General features: G+C 38.2%; 1 protein-coding gene across 3 annotated transcripts in view; it reads left to right on the top strand.

Annotated features, from left to right (window-relative positions):
- Positions 1–18,450, top strand: part of rb (adaptor related protein complex 3 subunit ruby) — a 445,832-nt gene that overhangs the window by 225,336 nt on the left and 202,046 nt on the right. For all 3 annotated transcript variants that reach the window (XM_090381955.1, XM_090381954.1, XM_090381953.1), the window contains exon 13: positions 326–458. In XM_090381955.1, the coding sequence (XP_090238081.1) occupies positions 326–458 (133 nt within the window). The remainder of the gene's footprint in view (positions 1–325; positions 459–18,450) is intronic.

Below are 18,450 nucleotides of genomic sequence, written 5' to 3'. Positions count from 1 at the left end.
GATCTAAATCCCTTAAGTGTAATATTTTTGACAACCTGGCTAGAGCTGGAATAAAAATGCTAATTTAACAAACTGTTGCTTGGAAAAGATGGAATTATGTCCAAAACTAATTTTATAGAAATATATATTTTCCCTGTCTAATGTATTGTTTTTTTATTTATTTATTTTTTTATTTGTTAATAGCAAAATGTTTATAACTTTTTTGGATCACACTTGTATAAAGAAACCTTTTTCTCTAAAGTATATATCAGATGATTTATTTCAGAGTTTTCCATAATTAAGTTTTCAAATAATAAGTTGTTATAGTTATTGTACTTAATTTCAGACATACGTATCTAGTTCCGACATGGAATTTGTTGCAGCTACTATTCAAGCAATAGGTCGATGTGCTAGTTTTATTAAAGAGGTTGCTGACACATGCCTTAATGGCTTGGTATCCTTATTGTCCAATCGAAATGGTGAGATAATTTTCTGCAAAATTAAATGTAATATTTACTTCCATGTATTTCTAAGTGTATATAGGCCATGTGTAATGTTAGAATTGGCAGCATGATAGTTGCAAGGAAGCAATATCTATACAGCACAAGCAAAAAAATCAAAAATCAAAAAAGTCCATTTTTCCTTTCCTTTGAATAATTTGTCCAAACCTTTCTTATAAATTTATTCAAATTATCCACAACATTAAATGGAATCAATTCCAAGAATTGATTTGGCTGAATGAAAATTTCCATACCTGTTTCAGTATTAAAGTATATAATGTTTTTAATGATATTAAAGGTTACATGATAGGACTGCTTCTAAATCAATTAAAACTTTATAATCATAATGAAAATACTGTCTATATAATATAAAGATTAAGGAAAGTGAATGAAATATTTAATTGAAATATCAAAGTGAAACTGAAGAGTGCAAAGCAAGTTAGCATTAGTAGAGGCATGTGATGCAAGAAAGAAAGCTTAGGCAGCATCAGCCAAAAAAAAAAAAAAAAACTACTCCCGTTTCACCCCTCCGTTCGTTCGAAATACCTGTCCAGCTGAGTCTTAAATTTATTTAGGCTATCAACTTCCACGACAAGGGATGGAAGTCTATTTCCACTAACCAAATACCCGCTGGCTAAAGGCAAATTTCTGCACATCTATCCTACATCTGTCTTTCCTCAATTTCAATTTATGCCCTCTCAGGTGATTATTCTGAGCAAGAATCCCAATGGCATTGAGCATGCTCAAACCATTCAAGGCTTTATACGCCTCTATCAGATCACCTCACCAGTGTCTAGTCTCTAGACACTCTAATTTGCAAAACTTAAGCCTTTTTTCGTAAGAGCAACCCCTTGTTCCATTCACTAATCTTGTTGCCCTTCTCTGTACTCATTCCAGCAGCTCTACATCCTTCTTGAAATGAGGCCTCCAGACCTGTATACAGTACTCAAGGTGTGGCCTGACCAATGCCTTATACAATGGAATAATCACCTCCTTATCCCTGCTGGAAAAATTCCTGTCTGCACGATTACCCCCAGGTCCTTTTCATTCTCTACCACTGTCAGTGTGGTACCACAGAGTTGATATGTTGCTCTGGGGTTACTGTTTCCCATATGTAGTACTTTACATTTGTCAATGTTAAACTTCATTTGCCACCCCTCAGCCCATCTGCTCAACCTTTACAGATCCTGTTGCAGCAGCATAGCATCAGTAGTGTCTTTAACAACCCTGCCAACCTTTGTATCATCTGAAAAATTGGACATTAAGCTTGATATACCATCATCGATATCATTTATAAATACAGAAAACAATAATGGACCCAACACTGAACCCTGAGGGACTCCACTAATAACATTAGTCCAAGATGAGCAGTGTCTATTGATTACCACTCTCTGTCTTCTCCCCCTCAACCATCCCTTTATCCATAGCAGCAATTTGCTTCCAATGCCACACTGCTCCAATTTGTGCAGCAGTCTTCCATGTGCAACAGTATCAAAAGCCTTTCTAAGATCCAAATATATAATATCAAAGTTATTCCTTGCATCCAGTTCTTTTGCGACTGCATCATAGTATCCAATCAAATTGGTCAGGCAAGACTTTCCCTTAACAAAACCATGCTGTGTCCGAGCTATAACTGAAGTCTTGTCTAGATGATCCTGCAGTGCTTCTTTAACCAGTGCCTCCATTAATTTTCCTGGAACAGAAGTTAAACTCACAGGTCTATAATTACTTGTGTTGGCTTTTGATCCTCCTTTGTGAATTGGGAATCACATTTGCACATCTCCAGTCTATGGGTACCTCCCCTGAGTGCAAAGAAGCTCTCATAATTATGGCTAAGGGTTTGCTTACTTCCTTTGCTGCCTCCTTTAATATAACTGGATAGATCCCATCCACCCTGGGTGCCTTTTTTATGTTTAGCCTCAACAATTTCTTCTCCACTTTCCTCTCAGTTATTACAAAATCATTTAGCTCACTGCCAGAGTTTACTTCACCTCTGGGCACCTTCATAGCCAGGTGGGCAGGAGCAGCAGTGCGTAGCACACGGGGTTCGAACCCGTGACCACTAAATGTGGAGAATGCGGAAAGGTCAGGGAATGACTACCGCATATCCCCGGAGCAATGTGGCCTTAGTTGCTAATGCTCCTAAAAACCAAATAACAAAAAAAAAAAACTTCACCTCTGGCATTCCCCTTCCTGAATAACTCCTCATGTGCGAATGTAGATGCAAATTACTCGTTTAGTTTGTTAGCCACCTGAGCAGGATCCTCAACTATTGAACCATCAATATCCAGTGGACCAATCTGATTCATCCCTTTCCTTCTAGAATTTATATAGGTAAAGAACTCTTTACTGTTTTTCTTTGCATCCTTTGCCAAGGATTTCTCATAATCTGCCTTTGCCTGCCTAATCTCCTTTGTGACTTGGTTACAGACCAGCTTATATCTATCATAGGCTTTCATGTCACCCATTAATTTATATGTAGCCCATGCATTTTTCTTCTCTGCCATATGTCTCATCTGTTTAGGCCTAAACCTTGAACAATATTTCTTAGTTGGTATGTAAAGCCTAGTAGCTTACAAGATAAGTTCTTTGAATGCTTCCCATTTTGAATTTTCTGTTGATAACATCATCAGTTGGTCACACTGTATAGAATTTAAATACTGTCTCAGACCATTTTAGTCACCTTTACGAAAGCAAAAACCCTTCCCTTTACCCCTGGTGGTAGTTACCTCTTTGAGTAAATCCGACTTCAGCACACTGTGATCACTGCCACCTAGTGGTTCCTTTATCTGCAGATTTCTAATGCATGAAGAATCACTACTGATAATCAGATCAAGAGTATTACTCCCTCTAGTTGCCTCCCGAACATGTTGATGTAGAAAACAATCATCCAATAAATCCACAAAAGCCTTGCTAGTGTGTGAGTGACCAACCCACAAATTCCAGTCAGTATCTGGGAAATTAAAATTCCCCATTATAAGACTCTGATTTACTGGCCCACTCTATTTCCCTGTACAGTTTCTTATTATACTCATCAGAGTCATTAGGCCTATAGCACTCTCCTACTCTCAATTTTGATCTCCCAATGCTTATGACACACCAAACTGACTCGACACTGCACTGCCCAGCGATGTCAACTGGCTTCACTTCCTTGGATTTTTTGTGTTTCTTAACTAATAGCATAATCCCTCCTCCCTTCCTAACCTGTCTATCCTTTCTGTACACATTGTACTGCCCAAATTCCAGTTCTGCATTCCTTATATCTGTGTCACACCATGTCTCTGATATCCCAACAATATCTGCCTTTGATGTTTTTAGCAATACCTCAAATTCATTAAAATTATTTACCAAACTCCTAGCATTGGTGTACACGCAAGTATACATGCACCTGTTTCTATTCTTAGCTACCCTAACACAACCCATGTGTTTACTTGGACTGCAATGAATCCCATGAATGCAATTAATCTGCAATGAATGCAGTCTCTGAAATATCCTGCATCTTGTTTTCCAGGCTGCTGCTCATTCCAATAGAAGAAGTGCAAGAATCACTTTCACCTCTGCCAGTGGCTACTGTTAATCTATTAGTCTTTGTCTCCCCCCAAGCTAGCAGTTTTCCGACCGACCTAACACTGGTTCGATAGCATCAGCAAATATTCTTGCACCCTTTCCATTTAAGCGTATCCCATCCCAGTAGAAGCAGTCTCTCCTGTTAACAAGTTAGTAATATGTATTATATAAATCATTGTGAAATACTAAAGTGAAACTATGGAGTACACAGAAGGGAAATAGTAATATGTACAATATAAAATAACTAATTCACAAAAAAAAAAAAAAAAATATATATATATATACAGGGTGTTTCAGTTAAACGTTTCAGAACTTCTAAGAGGGGTAGGGTACATCCTGACAACTCGAAATCATATAGCAATGTGGGGTTGGAAATGCTTTCCTGAAGCGGTGTTGTACACAGAAGCACCATAAAGAAAAGAGACCGTAAGTGAGAAATCGTTTTAATAATACATGAAAAGAAGCAAAAGGTACATGGATTAAAGTAAGTGTTCGAAGTTTCTTCCACGGGCTACAATGCACGCCTCACATCTCCAACGCATGGACATCCAAACATTCTGGAATACTCCAGGCGAATTTCGAATTTCTTCAGCAGCTACTGCGATTCTTGCAACTAGCTCCTCGGCATTGTCAACAGGGGTGTCATAAACTAGCGATTTCATATGACCCCAGAAATAAAAATCAAGACATGATAGGTCGGGTGACCGAGCAGGCCAACACACGGGACCACTACGTCCAATCCACTGTTGACCAAATGTGACATCCAGGTAGTTACGAACATCTCCGCTATAATGGGCAGGGGCTCCATCGTGTTGGAACCACATTGTATGTTGCATCGATGCAGAAATCTGTTCATCTATCAAAAGTTGTGGCAATACTTGCTGCAGAAAGATCAAGTAGATAGGTCCGGTTAGACGACACGGTAACAGGTAAGGTCCGATGAGGTGATCTCCCATAATACCGGTCCATACATTGACCGAAAATCGAATCTGTGCTGCACGACGTCGTATTGCATGCGGGTTCTCGACCGCCCAGATATGGTCGTTATGCGTGTTGAAAATTCCTTCCCTTGTGAAGGATGCCTCATCGGAAAACAACACTTCAGCAGGAAAAAGGGGATTTGTAGCACATTTTCCAAGGTACCACTGTGCGAAAGCAATACGAGGTGCATAATCCTCCGGTTGCTGTGTCTGGACACGCTGCCTGGAGTATTCCAGAATGTTCGGATGTCCGTGCGTCGGAGATGTGAGGCGTGCATTGTAGCCCGTGGAAGAAACTTCAAACACTTACTTTAATCCATGTACCTTTTGCTTCTTTTCATGTATTATTAAAACGATTTCTCACTTACGGTCTCTTTTCTTTTTATGGTGCTTCTGTGTCCAACACCGCTTCAGGAAAGCATTTCCGACCCCACATTGCTATATGATTTCGAGTTGTCAGGATGTACCCTACCCCTCTTAGAAGTTCTGAAACGTTTAACTGAAACACCCTGTATATATATATATATATAAAAGTATACTATATGTATCAAATTAAGAATTTTTAGATTACAAGATATATATAGAGTGATTCATGAAGATGTGGCTTAACTTCCCTAACTGATTTATGATGTGATTTTGAGTTAAAAAGTGCATATGAACATGGGCCTGATTATTTGATTCCAAATTATTACAAATCTTTGACTGTTTTAATCTTATGGGGGTGAAAAGCAATTATGAATGGTATAAAATAAAAATAACAATAAATACGTAAACATAACTAATAAAGTGTTGATTTATTTAATTATTTTTATATAGGAAAGTTACATTTCTGTGTTTACAGATGCATATGCACATTCTCAAAAACACCACCTTCAACTTCAATGCATTTTGCTACTCGTGTGAATCGCATTCATTGCTCACGTAAACTCATTGTGGCTGTCTTTTATGTGGGCCACAGCATTCAATATGTGATCAAATAATCATCTCATGTTTACACTTTTGTTTGGTATACAAGATCTTTCATCTGCCCCACAGGTAAAAATCTAAAAGTTTAGGTCCAGTGACCTAGGTGGCCAATTTTGTGGACTCTAGCCAATCGATTGTCAATGGAATCAGTCATTGATATGTCCAGTAAGATGACCTTAAAAAATAAATGGGCCAATTGACTGATCATAGAGGATTCCACACCACACATTACCACTGAATTGTTTTGAATCGGAAATGAATCCCCATATCCTCAGTAGCATGGGGATTTATTTCCATCCAAACATGGGAACTGTGTGTGTTGTTGACAATAAACATTACATAACTATAAATCTATGAACATTATATAACTCTGTAATTATTCAAATTGGAACTCATGTTCATGTGAACTTTTTTTTTTTTCATTCAGAATTTCCTTATAAATCACCTCCTGAATTTATGTCATATTTTTCTGAATCACCTTAAGGCCTGATGTAGCCAAGTGGTCAGGAGTGAGAGTGCGGTAGTGCGTGCTCTTTGAGTGAACCGGGAGTTCAAACCTGTAACTGCTGAATACGATTAATGTTTGTATTGATAATTTATTTGTTAGCTCTTTTGACCTGGTAGTCGTGCTGGAGTATAAACAAGAACATTTTTTAGGCCTGACGTAGCCGAGTGGTCTGGAGCGTGAGTGCAATAGCACATTCTCTTTGAGTGGACAGTGGTTCAAGCTAGTGACTGCTAAATACAATTAACACTTGTGTCGATGATTTATTGTAAACTCCATTGACCTGGTGGTCATTATTATTATTATTAGCCGTATGATGCAAGGAAGCCTGAGGCTTATTCTGCACCAGGCAAAAAAAAAAAAAAAAATTCTGAATTACCCTGAGAGAGAGGGTGGGAGAGAGAGAGAGAGAGAGGTAGAAGGGAATCATCAAGAAAAAGAAAAATGATGATATTCAGCTCATCATTCTTCTTTTTCTTGATGATTCCCTTCTACTTCTCTAGAGTATAAACAAGAATGTTTTATATATATATACAGGGTAGGCCTTGTGCCAGTTTACTCAGAAGTAAATTACTGAAAACGACTCTTGCAATTTATTTAAATGTCATGAATCACATTAATATCATATAAATGTAATAAAAATGTTAATAAAGCAAAATGGGCACAAGAATTGACTTTAAGTTTTAAATTGTGCAAGTTAAGTGATATTGTGCTTGGTAAAGTGACATTTGGCCTACTCTGTGTATTTTAATAAGTAAATAAATAAAATAAAATAATAGGCAAGCCTATCATGGTCTGGCTATGTGCAGAGATAAACATGCTTGTCAATTGAACATTTCTTCATAGGGATGCTAGTTAGAAAAGAAAAATTGAATTTAGATTAGATTCTGGTAAGACTTTGGAAACACTCCTAATAGCTAAGTCTAGACATCAGGGCCATTGTTATGAATGAAACTTTGACTCAACATTTCTGGAGAGGACAAAGCCCACAACAGTATTTGTTTCGATGTATTCAAAATCAGTTGTCTAATATCCAAACAGAAATCTACAGCAAAAAAGCTTAAATGTGAAAGTCAGAAGTTGGCAGCTATGAAAAAAAAAATAAATAAATAAAATTAAAAAAAAAAAAAGAATAAGCAAATGTGTACATAATATGAATAAAATACTTTATTAGGTGTATGTCTGTTTATTCCTGTTTATTATTTTATTATTTTTAACCATTGAAAACTGTAGCCATTTTTTAAAATTCAAAACTGCATATCTCTGTTCAGGATCAGACACATGTTTATATAAACCTTTTTCATTTTTTCTGTTACTGATTTAATCCTGAATGCAGGATCCACAGATTATGAAACATCCTGTTTATTGCTTTAGAGTTACATGGCTTCAAGAGGTTGTGCTGAGTTAATACAATCTGTGTGCAGGTAACCTACAGTACTCTACAACACGGTTGCGCTCTAACCCGATTGATAAATTGCAGCAATCCTCATGCAACACAGTACTTATATAATACGGTTTCGCTCTATTGTTATTTGGTTTTTAGGAGTATTAGCAACTAAGGCCATATTGCTCCCGGGATATGCGGTGGTCATTCCCTGACCTTTCCGCATCCTCCATATTTGGTTGTCACAGGCTCGAACCCTGGTCTAATCAAGAAGTGTGTGCTACGCACTGCTGCTCCTGCCTGCCTGGCTACGGAGGCGGCGCCAGTTTCGCTCTAACATGGTTAGAGAATTGCAGCAAATCTCACATAACACGGTCTTTTTGAGGTTTTGTTTGGGGGGAACCCTGCTATTCTGTTGGATGATGTAATTTTTTAACATTTCCATTCTTTTTTGTGAATCCCCACTGTTGATGCTCTAGTCTTTATGCGAAAAAATTATTGGGAAATCCCTGTATTTTATTTTGTTGGGAAATCCCCGAGTTAGATTCTGTGCTATTGAACTTGTGCTTATTTGAGACCATAAAAAATTGTGACTTCAAAGCGTGTAGTTCGTGATTTTTAAGGATTTTGTAAAGTAATTTTGGCATTTAGTTTATCGTTTATTAATTTTTCCTGGTATGTATTACTAAACTTTGTTCTTAAGAACTTATTGAGCATTACAGCTCTGATTCATACTATCTAGTTCTTAAGAACTGTATTGGAATAATTTTTTGTTGTGAATTAAATTCCAAACTCTAAATTTATGCTTAAGGAAAGTACAAAAGGACCCCTCAAAAGAAACTATTTTTCTAGTATCAAAGAATACAAATTTTGGATCATCTTAAAAAGAGGAAAGGTATCATACATTGCAAAAAGTTTAAATTTAAACGAAGCAACATTTTTCTTTATGGTCCGGGTTGGACCATAAATAAAAATGAGGATCTTTCATTTCCACAAATATGACAGCTCGTCCCTGAGCGCCAATAATTGAGAAAATGGAAAAAGCACTCAGTATTTGGATTGACAATAACAGTAAAAAATGGATCCCATTAGATGACTATGTAATTAAACAAAAGGCAATAAAAATTTATAACCATTTAAAAGAAAATGAAGAATCTTCTGTTAACCCAGAGTTTGTTGACAGTACAGGTTGATTTGAACAATTTAAAAACTGCTTCTCATTACATAACAACAATTCAAAGGGAGAGTGCATCAGCTGATAATGAAGCTGCCAAGGAGTATGCAGAGGTATTTAAAAAAATTATCAAGTTTTCAAGATTTCAATGCTAATGAGACATGTCTTTGGTGGATAGAAATGCCCAACAGAACATTTATTTCAAAAAAAGAGAAAATTGTACCAGGGTTTATGGCATCAAACGATTGTGTAATGTACCTATGTGCAGTAATGCATCAGGCGATCACATGATAAAACCTATGCTAGTTTAGAGATCCTCTACTCCTCTTGCAATGCAAGTGTAAATAAAAATGCATTACTAGTATATTGGAAAGCAAATAAAAAAGCTTCAACTTATTTACAAAGATTTATCAAGAAAAAGCAAACAAATCCAGATTACTGATTTTTTAAAGAGAGCAGAAGATACACAAAATCTAGATGCAGCAGAAGAGAGTTCAGAAGATGAAGATATTCTGCAACAGAGAGAACATTCTTGTTTGATTGTACTTAGCAGCAGCGATGAAGAGGAAGAAAATTAAATGAACGTATATTATCTATCATGTATCACAGTTTGTACGACGTTTGTTAAGTTATTACTATTTTTAATAAAAATTAAGTTTCCAATAGTTATTAAAAAAATGGTGTATTTTTCTTAGCTTTTGGAATGTAACTCCCCGTTTTGTACTGGTTCTTAGTCCGGTATAACATGGTTTCGCACTACACGAGATTTTATAGGAACATAACTACTGTATATGAGGGTTACCTGTACTTGTAAGCATGAAAACTATATGTTATGTGTTGTGTACAGTCTGATGGGACCTAACCTCCCCCCCTGCCAAGATCATACTTGCTGATGCCATTGTGATTCCTCCATTGTGGCAGCATAGTGTGGGATGCAGACATTGGAAGCAGCTGATCTACCTTCAGTGTGGGATTAACTGCTCAATAAACTGGCCACCACGAGCCAGCAAGAGATCAACCCCACATACGGCACTCTATAACTTCAACCCTACCTATTCATAGGGATTAGTCCCCCCCACCTTACCCAAAACCTTTTGCCTGACAAATCCTACCACTGCACTTTTTACTGTTCTTATCATTCTCCCTTCTGGAGGGTGGGCTCCCTCCATACGGGTGCCTCTTCTGTCTCATGCTCTTCTAATTCCAGGTGTAAGTCTCTCTGCCATCCACCACCTTTACCTTCAACTATACCCCACACTTACAGTGTCACCCATTGTAGATCTGATCATCACCCTCGAAGCAGATGCATCATAGGGTTGAGAGTAGAGGAACTATTAACAGTGAGTGATTATGGAGTTCTAAGTTGTATGAGGAGAAAAGTATCTGTTGTTAAAGGCAAATGAATGAGTTTTAATTTCAGGAAAGATGTTTATGACAGCTTAAGGTAATTCATAGCCTCTGTCAACTGGGGAGATAATTCGTTAGAATTATGGTATACCTTTTAAAGCTATAGTTACAAAAGCCTTGAATGCATGTAGTATGTCATTAAGGAAATGTAGTACAAGGAGGATTCCTAAATGAGGAATAATGAACTAGCCAGTTTAATGGAGCAGAAAAATATTGCTTGGAAAAGTTAGAGCAATAAAAAGTACTAAAGCCTTATAACAGCTACAAGTTGTACCAGATAAGATTAGACTGGCAGAGAAAGGCAGATTATGAGAAATCACTGGCTAAGACAGCAAAGAATAGGGAATAAGTTTTTTATGTAGGCAACAACAGAGAAGAGAAGAACAAATCAGATCACACACTTGTGTAATGGATGCTTTATAGCCTTAGATTACCTGGCTGACATTGCAGATGAATTGCGCAGGTATTTTGCACTGGTATTTATAGACAAAAGACCCATTGTGGTGAGGAGAAACTGTACAAGTGAAGCTAGAAAGCATGAAATTAGCGATACAGTCAGTTCTGTTATAATGCGCATTTTCGCAATACAAATTTGCATCAATGCGACTGATATATTAGGGAACAAGACAATTAATGCGATTTTCGTGTTGGCTCATGCATGATTTCATCTGCGAGTAACACCGGGTGAACACAAAACTCGGCACCAAGCTGAATGTAGCGACTGCAGAAATACAAGTTTACAATGCTTAAAAAATATCAAACGTCAAATGTATGGGAGCTATATTTCGCATTTACTGTAGTTGTATTGGTTGGAGACACACTGTTGTCATTCGCTGTATACACAAGATAACACATGATATTGTAGGCCGATTCATGTTTTCAGGAGCTCACATTTTTCTGTTTGAACAGAAATTTCGTGAGGCAGATAGTATGAGCAGAGGAGCATGTTTCTGGAAGTCACTACCATAAAACAATAAAAAAATTTGCAGTTCCCAGTTTATTGGGCTTTTTAGTTAGCGCAATCTTAATTATAAACGGGTAATAAACTCAATCTTACTGCATATGCGATAATACTGATAGCTGGAATTCTGTGGATTTTACGTTTTTATGCTGAAATGTGTTTCCCCTTCCATGAAATCTTCAATCATACAAAAAACATAAATGAATTTTCAGAATCTTCTCTTCATTCCTATTTTTTAAACTTGTTACTCTGTATCTCACTTGTGCAATTTGTGTATCCCGTATTCGTCATTATTGATTGCTTATCTTTTTTACTGTTTAAAATTTTACAATCCAAAAAAAAAAAAAAAAAAGAATATCAGTAAACAGAAATATCAATCAGGCAAAACATACCTTGTCAAGGTAAAGTGTTATATTTACCGTAATATTTATTTATTTATTAGAAATTTGAGATGTTTAAACCTGTAATGTTTAATCCAATAAAATTTAGCAATTTTATTGGATTTCTAACTTTTTTTGGTGTTTTAACTTACTAGACAAATTTTTTTTGAGTGCTCTGCTCCTATCCCTATTTTTCTCATAAGCCCTGTTGTTTTTAATGTGCGAAATACCATAACGCAGAGATTTTTAGGAACACATGTAGTTAGCATTAGCATTAGTAGAGGCATTTGATGCAAGAAAGCAAGCTTATTCAGCATCAGCAAAAAAAAAAAAAAAACCCACTTCCACTTCACCCCTCTGTTCGTTCAAAATACCTGTCCAGCTGAGCCTTAAACTTATTTATTCTATCAACCTCCACCACAAGGGATGGAAGTCTGTTCCACCAACCAACCACCCGCTGGCTAAAGGCAAATTTCCGCACGTCTATTCTACATCTGTCTTTCCTCAATTTGAATTTATTCCCTCTCAGGTGATTTCTCTGAGCTAGAGGAAGAATCCCATCAGCATTGAGCATGCTTAAACCATTCAAGGCTTTATACACCTCTATCAGATAACCTCGCTGGTGCCTAGTCTCCAGACACTGTAATTTGCAAAACTTAAGCCTTTCTTCGTAAGAGCACCCCTTTGTTCCATTCACTAATCTTGTTGCCCTTCTCTGTACTCGTTCCAGCAGCTCTACATTCTTCTTGAAATGAGGTCTCCAGACCTGTATACAGTACTCTAGGTGTGGCCTGACCATCGCCTTATACAATGGAATAATCACCTCCTTATCCCTGCTGGAAAAATTCCTGTATATCATTGACAATACTCCATGAGCTACTCTTGCAGCCCATCTGCACTGCTCAGAGAACTTCATATCTGCCTGCACAACCACCCCCAAGTCCCTTTCATTCTCTACCACTGTCAGTGTAGTACCACAGAGTTGATACGTTGCTCTGGGGTTGCTGTTTCCCATGTGTAGTACTTTACATTTATCAATGTTAAACTTCATTTGCCACCTCTCAGCCCATCTGCTCAACCTTTCCAGATCCTGTTGCAGCAGCATAGTGTCAGTAGTGTCCTTGACAACCCTGCCAACCTTTGTATCGTCTGCAAACTTGGACATTAAGCCCGATATACCATCATCAATATCATTTATAAATACAGAAAACAATAATGGACCCAACACTGAGCCCTGAGGGACTCCACTAATAACATCAGTCCACGATGAGCAGTGTCCATTGATTACCACTCTCTGTCTTCTCCCCCTCAACCACCCCTTTATCCATAGCAGCAATTTGCCTCCAATGTCACACTGCTCCAATTTGTGTAGCAGTCTTCCATGTGCAACAGTATCAAAAGCCTTTCTAAGATCCAAGTATATAATATCAAAGTTATTCCCTGCATCCAGTTCTTTTGTGACTGCATCATAGTATCCAATCAAGTTGGTCAGGCAAGACTTCCCCTTAACAAAACCATGCTGTGTCTGAGCTATAACTGAAGTCTTGTCTAAATGATCCTGCAGTGCTTCTTTAACCAGTGCCTCCATTAATTTTCCTGGAACAGTAGTTAAGCTCACAGGTCTATAATTACTTGTGTCAGCCTTTGATCCTCCTTTGTGAATTGGGGTCACATTTGCACATTTCCAGTCTATGGGTACCTCCCCTGAGTCCAAGGAAGCTCTCATAATTATGGCTAAAGGTTTGCTTACTTCCTTTGCTGCCTCCTTTAATATAACTGGATAGATCCCATCCACCCCGGGTGCCTTTCTTGTGTTTATCTTCAACAGTTTCTCCTCCACTTTACTCCCAGTTATTTCAAGATTCTGTAGCTTACTGCTAGAGTTGAATACACCTCTGGCATTCCCCTCGCTGAATAACTCCTCATGTGTGAATGTCGATGCAAAATATTCATTTAGTTTGTTAGCTACCAATCTGATTCATCCCCTTCCTTCTAGAGTTTACATAAGTAAAGAACTCTTTGCTGTTTTTCTTTGCATCCCTTGCCAAGGATTTCTCATAATCTGCCTTCGCCTGCCTAACCTCCTTTGTAACTTGGTTGCATATCAACTTGTATCTATCATAGGCTTCTGTGTCATGTGTTAATTTGTATGTATCCCATGCATTTTTCTTCTCTGCCATATGCCTCATTAGTTCATCTGACATCCATTTTGGCCTAAACCTTGAACAATATTTCTTAGTTGGTATGTAAAGCCTAGTAGCTTCCAAGATAAGTTCTTTGAATGCTTCCCATTTTGAATTTGCTGTTGGTAACATCATCAGTTGGTCCCACTGTATAGAATTTAAATACTGTCTCAGTCCATCGTAGTCACCTTTACGGAAGCAATAACCCTTCCCTTTACCCCTAATGGTAGTTACCTCTTTGAGTAAATCCCACTTCAGCACACTGTGATCACTGCCACCTAGTGGTTCATTTATCTGCAGATTCTTAATGCATGAAGAATCACTGCTGATAATCAAATCAAGAGTATTACTCCCTCTAGTTGCCTCCCGAACATGCTGATGTAGAAAACAATCATCCAATAAATCCACAAAAGTCCTGCTAGTGTGTGAGTAACCAGCCCCCAAATTCCAGTCAATATCTGGGAAATTAAAATCTCCCATTATAAGACACTCTGATTTACTGGCCCACTCTATTTCCCTGTACAGTTCCTTATTATACTCATCAGAGTCATTAGGCCTATAGCACACTCCTACTCTCAATTTTGATCTCCCAATGTTTATGTCACACCAAATTGACTCCACACTGCACTGTCCAGCGATGTCGACTGGCTTCACTTCCTTGGTTTTTATGTGTTTCTTAACTAATAACATAACCCCTCCTCCCTTCCTATCCTGTCTATCCTTTCTGTAGACGTTGTACTCCCCAAATTGCAGTTCTGCCTCCCTTATATCTGTGTGACACCACGTCTCTGATATCCCAACAATATCTGCCTTCGATGTTTTGAGCAATACCTCAAATTCATCAAATTTATTTACTAAACTCCTAGCATTGGTGTACACGCAAGTATACCTGCACCTGTTTCTATTCTTAGCTACCCTAACACAACCCATGTGTTTACTTGTACCGCAATGGCTCCCAGCAGTCTCTGAAATACCATGCATCTTGTTTTTCAGGCTTCTGCTCATTCTAATAGAAGCAGTGCAAGAATCTGTTTCACCTCTGCCAGTGGCTACTGTCAATCTATTGGTCTTTGTCTCCCCCCAAGCTAGCAGTTTTCCGACCCACCTAACACTGCCTCGATAGCATCAGGAAATATTCTTGCACCCTTTCTATTTAAGTGTATCCCATCCCTGTAGAAGCAATCTCTCCTGTTAACAAGTACAGTCCAGGCTGAAAAAAATTCTACCCCTTGAGCCTTGCACAATCTTTCCAGGGCCGAATTGATCGACAAGGCTCTCATCATATACTCCCTCCTATCGTGTCTGGGCAGAATTGCAGACACTTTCAAATTCAACCCTAATTCTCGGCTTTTGTTCAACAGTGACCTGTACTTGTTAAGTAATTCTGCCGGTCTCCTACTCTTAATATTATTAGTGCCAACGTGTACAACTATATCACCTTTTGTGCCCTTAAAAGATGATATTCGCTCTACAACGTCATCAACCTTTGCCCCTGGCAGACATACCCTCGTCCTGTTCCACCTACTAGTTCCTTCGGGACCAGCGCATTCTGCCTTAGGGGTTGTCTCTGTGTCACGCGATGCCCAAGTGCAAGCTCTGGCGTTGATGTGGGCAGCTGAGAGCTTGATGGGCCCCTCAATTTAGTTTCTTCGAGGGCATCCACCCTGTCCTTCAAGCTCTCATATAGGCCCACAAGAACGCCGAGTTGTTGCCTGATATCGATACACTCCTTGCATCGCGCACACACAAAGACATCCCCCTTGGCAGTATCATGTCCCGTACCCGATTGCTCTGCAAACATCAAGCAAACAGTGCATTTTATAAGGCTGTGAGTCAGAGGACAACTGCCCCCCTCAGTTCTGCTCTGAGCCACAGCACTTCCATTAGCTTGAGCCTTTTGCTTTGCTGCTCTGGTCTGAGTCATGATTCTATTAATTTATTAATTAATTATGTTATGTTATTAATTATATTACGTTTGTAATCTAAGTCGTTATATGTATTTATTTAAACGTACAATTTAACTGCTAACGAAGTTCAACTAACGCTATCTAGCACGGTATATAACCTACGGTATATCTAGTACGGTATCACAATGGCGGGAAAGTTACTAACGGTAACGGTAGTTACGAACACGTGGAAACCCTTACCGATACTTTTACAAGGCCGAGTAAAGAATAAATACACCAAATTAATCAAAAAATCACAAAATAATGGTATACTACTAAATTTAAATCAAAAGTTTTAGAAAAACAATAATTTCAAATCAATAAATAAGAAAAATGCACTTAGCGGCTTTGAACACGACCGTCACCAGTAGCCTCGTCAGCAGACTCCCTGCTGACGAGGTTATAGCAGTTATAGCAGAACTAACTATTTCTGCTATAACTGCTATAGTTATAGCAGACTAGTTATAGCAGAACTGACTGTACTGAAATTTCAGATTATTTATTGGAAAAACTTTCAAGCCTAAAGGCAAGTAAGTTTCCAGGAGTTGATGGCATATACCCAGTAACTTTGAGAGAGGTTGCAAGACAGTGCCATTAAGGTCACAGAAGTTCAGAGATAAAAGTCACTAATTATGAGGGTATCACTGGACTCAGAAATTCTTTTAAATTTTAGAAGTGCCAGTTTATCACTAATATGTAAGGCAGTTCTAAGAGTGAAGTGGATAACTATCAAACAATCAATCTATCGAATAATCAGGCCTTGGTAGGAAAAATAATGAGACAGTGATCAAAAGTGCAGTACAGAATCATTTAGGTAGAAAGGAAAAATCATGTTTAATCAACCTGGTTAGCCATTTTGACAGAGTCACTGATGAGCCAAACTTAGGAAGTACTTTCAAAATTGTTTACTTGGATTTCAGCAAAGAATTTGACTCAGTCCCACAATAGAGGTTACTGTATAAGCTGTACCATGTTGAAATTGCAGGGAAAATCCTTAGATTGATCACAGGATGGCTGCAGGGCAGATGGCATAAGGTTTTGATTAATGGTTACCCTTCCAATTGGGCTAAGTAAGAAGTGGGGTTTCCCAAGGATTACTATACTGGGACTGCCATTGTTGATTTTCTTAAATGACATCAACAAGGGCACCTCTGTAGCGAGGTGGGCAGGAGCAGCAGTGCGTAGCACACGCTTCTTGATTAGACCGGGGTTTAAACCCGTGCCCACCAAATACAGAGGATGCAGAAAGGTCAGGGAATGACCACCGCATCCCCCCCAGAGCAATATGGCCTTAGTTTGTCTGTTTTGTTATTTGGTTTTTAGGAGCATTAGCAACTAAGGCCATATTGCTCCGGGATATGCGGTGGTCATTCCCTGACCTTTCCGCATCCTCCGTATTTGGTGGTGACGGGCTCGAACCCCGGTCTAATCAAGAAGCGTGTGCTACGCACTGCTGCTCCTTCCCACCTGGCTACGGAGGTGCCTATGGCCTTAGTTGCTAATGCTTCTAAAACCAAATAACAAACAAACAGACATCAACAAAAGGATAGAAGGCACAATGTCAAAATTTGCAAATAATTTATAGATCAGTAGACTAGTTATTAATCAGTGATTTATCAGGCATTTTCTTGTAGAGATATGGAAGTCATAATCCTAATGTATAAGGAAGTTGAATGATCACACTTGGAATTCTGTGTTCAAATATTGAGACTACACCTAAAAAAGGTATCAAGCTTCTTGAAAGGATTCCAAGGTGGGCAATGTGCCTGGTGACATCAACTAAAGGGCATCCATGAAAATCTTTGGATATGTAGACTTATAGCACTTGATTAAGGTGTGTAAGGCTCTGAGAAGAGGAAAAATAAATGAATGAGAGTAAAATTTTCATTTCACTTTCATTCATTTAGAATCATTTATAAAAAATTTCATTATTATAAATGATTCTAGAACTATTCAGTTTTATTTTATCCAGCAAATTGTTGCTTACTGAAATAAGATGCCAATGGGCTGACAGCTTGTGGAAATTCAAAGGTCATGTGGAGGAGGTCAAATAGCTAGTTTATTTTATCTTATTCATTTATTTATGATTAGTTTTTAATTTAGTTATAACAGGGTGTCTCAAAAATACACGGCATAACTTCAGGAATGAGTTCCTCATATGTAGACAATAAAAATATTTTATATCAACATAGTTCCTGAAATGCTTGGTTTCCGAGTTTTGAAGGTCTTTCTATGACACTGAACTGGTCACATCATCTTATAGTAATTGTTCAAAATGTCCACCTTCTGCCTGAATACAGGCCTCACATCGACGTCTCATTTACTCGCAAAGACGATGCCAAATTCCTGGCATGTTTCTTATTGTCTCACAACCTGTCACAATTAGATTATGGAAAGTTTCCACATCAGCTACCAGAGTCGAATACACCAATGACTTTAAATGGCCCCACAAGAAGAAATCTAGTGGGTTTAAATCAGGTGAGCATGGAGGCTGGGCAGTTGTTCCACCCCTCTAGTT

This window comes from Mastigoproctus giganteus, chromosome 9 (assembly GCF_048544385.1).
Source record: "Mastigoproctus giganteus isolate SK-2022 chromosome 9, ASM4854438v1, whole genome shotgun sequence".
NCBI lineage: Eukaryota > Metazoa > Arthropoda > Arachnida > Uropygi > Thelyphonidae > Mastigoproctus > Mastigoproctus giganteus.
The sequence above is the reverse complement of the archived record's forward strand: the minus strand, read 5'-3'. Positions and strand labels throughout refer to the sequence as shown.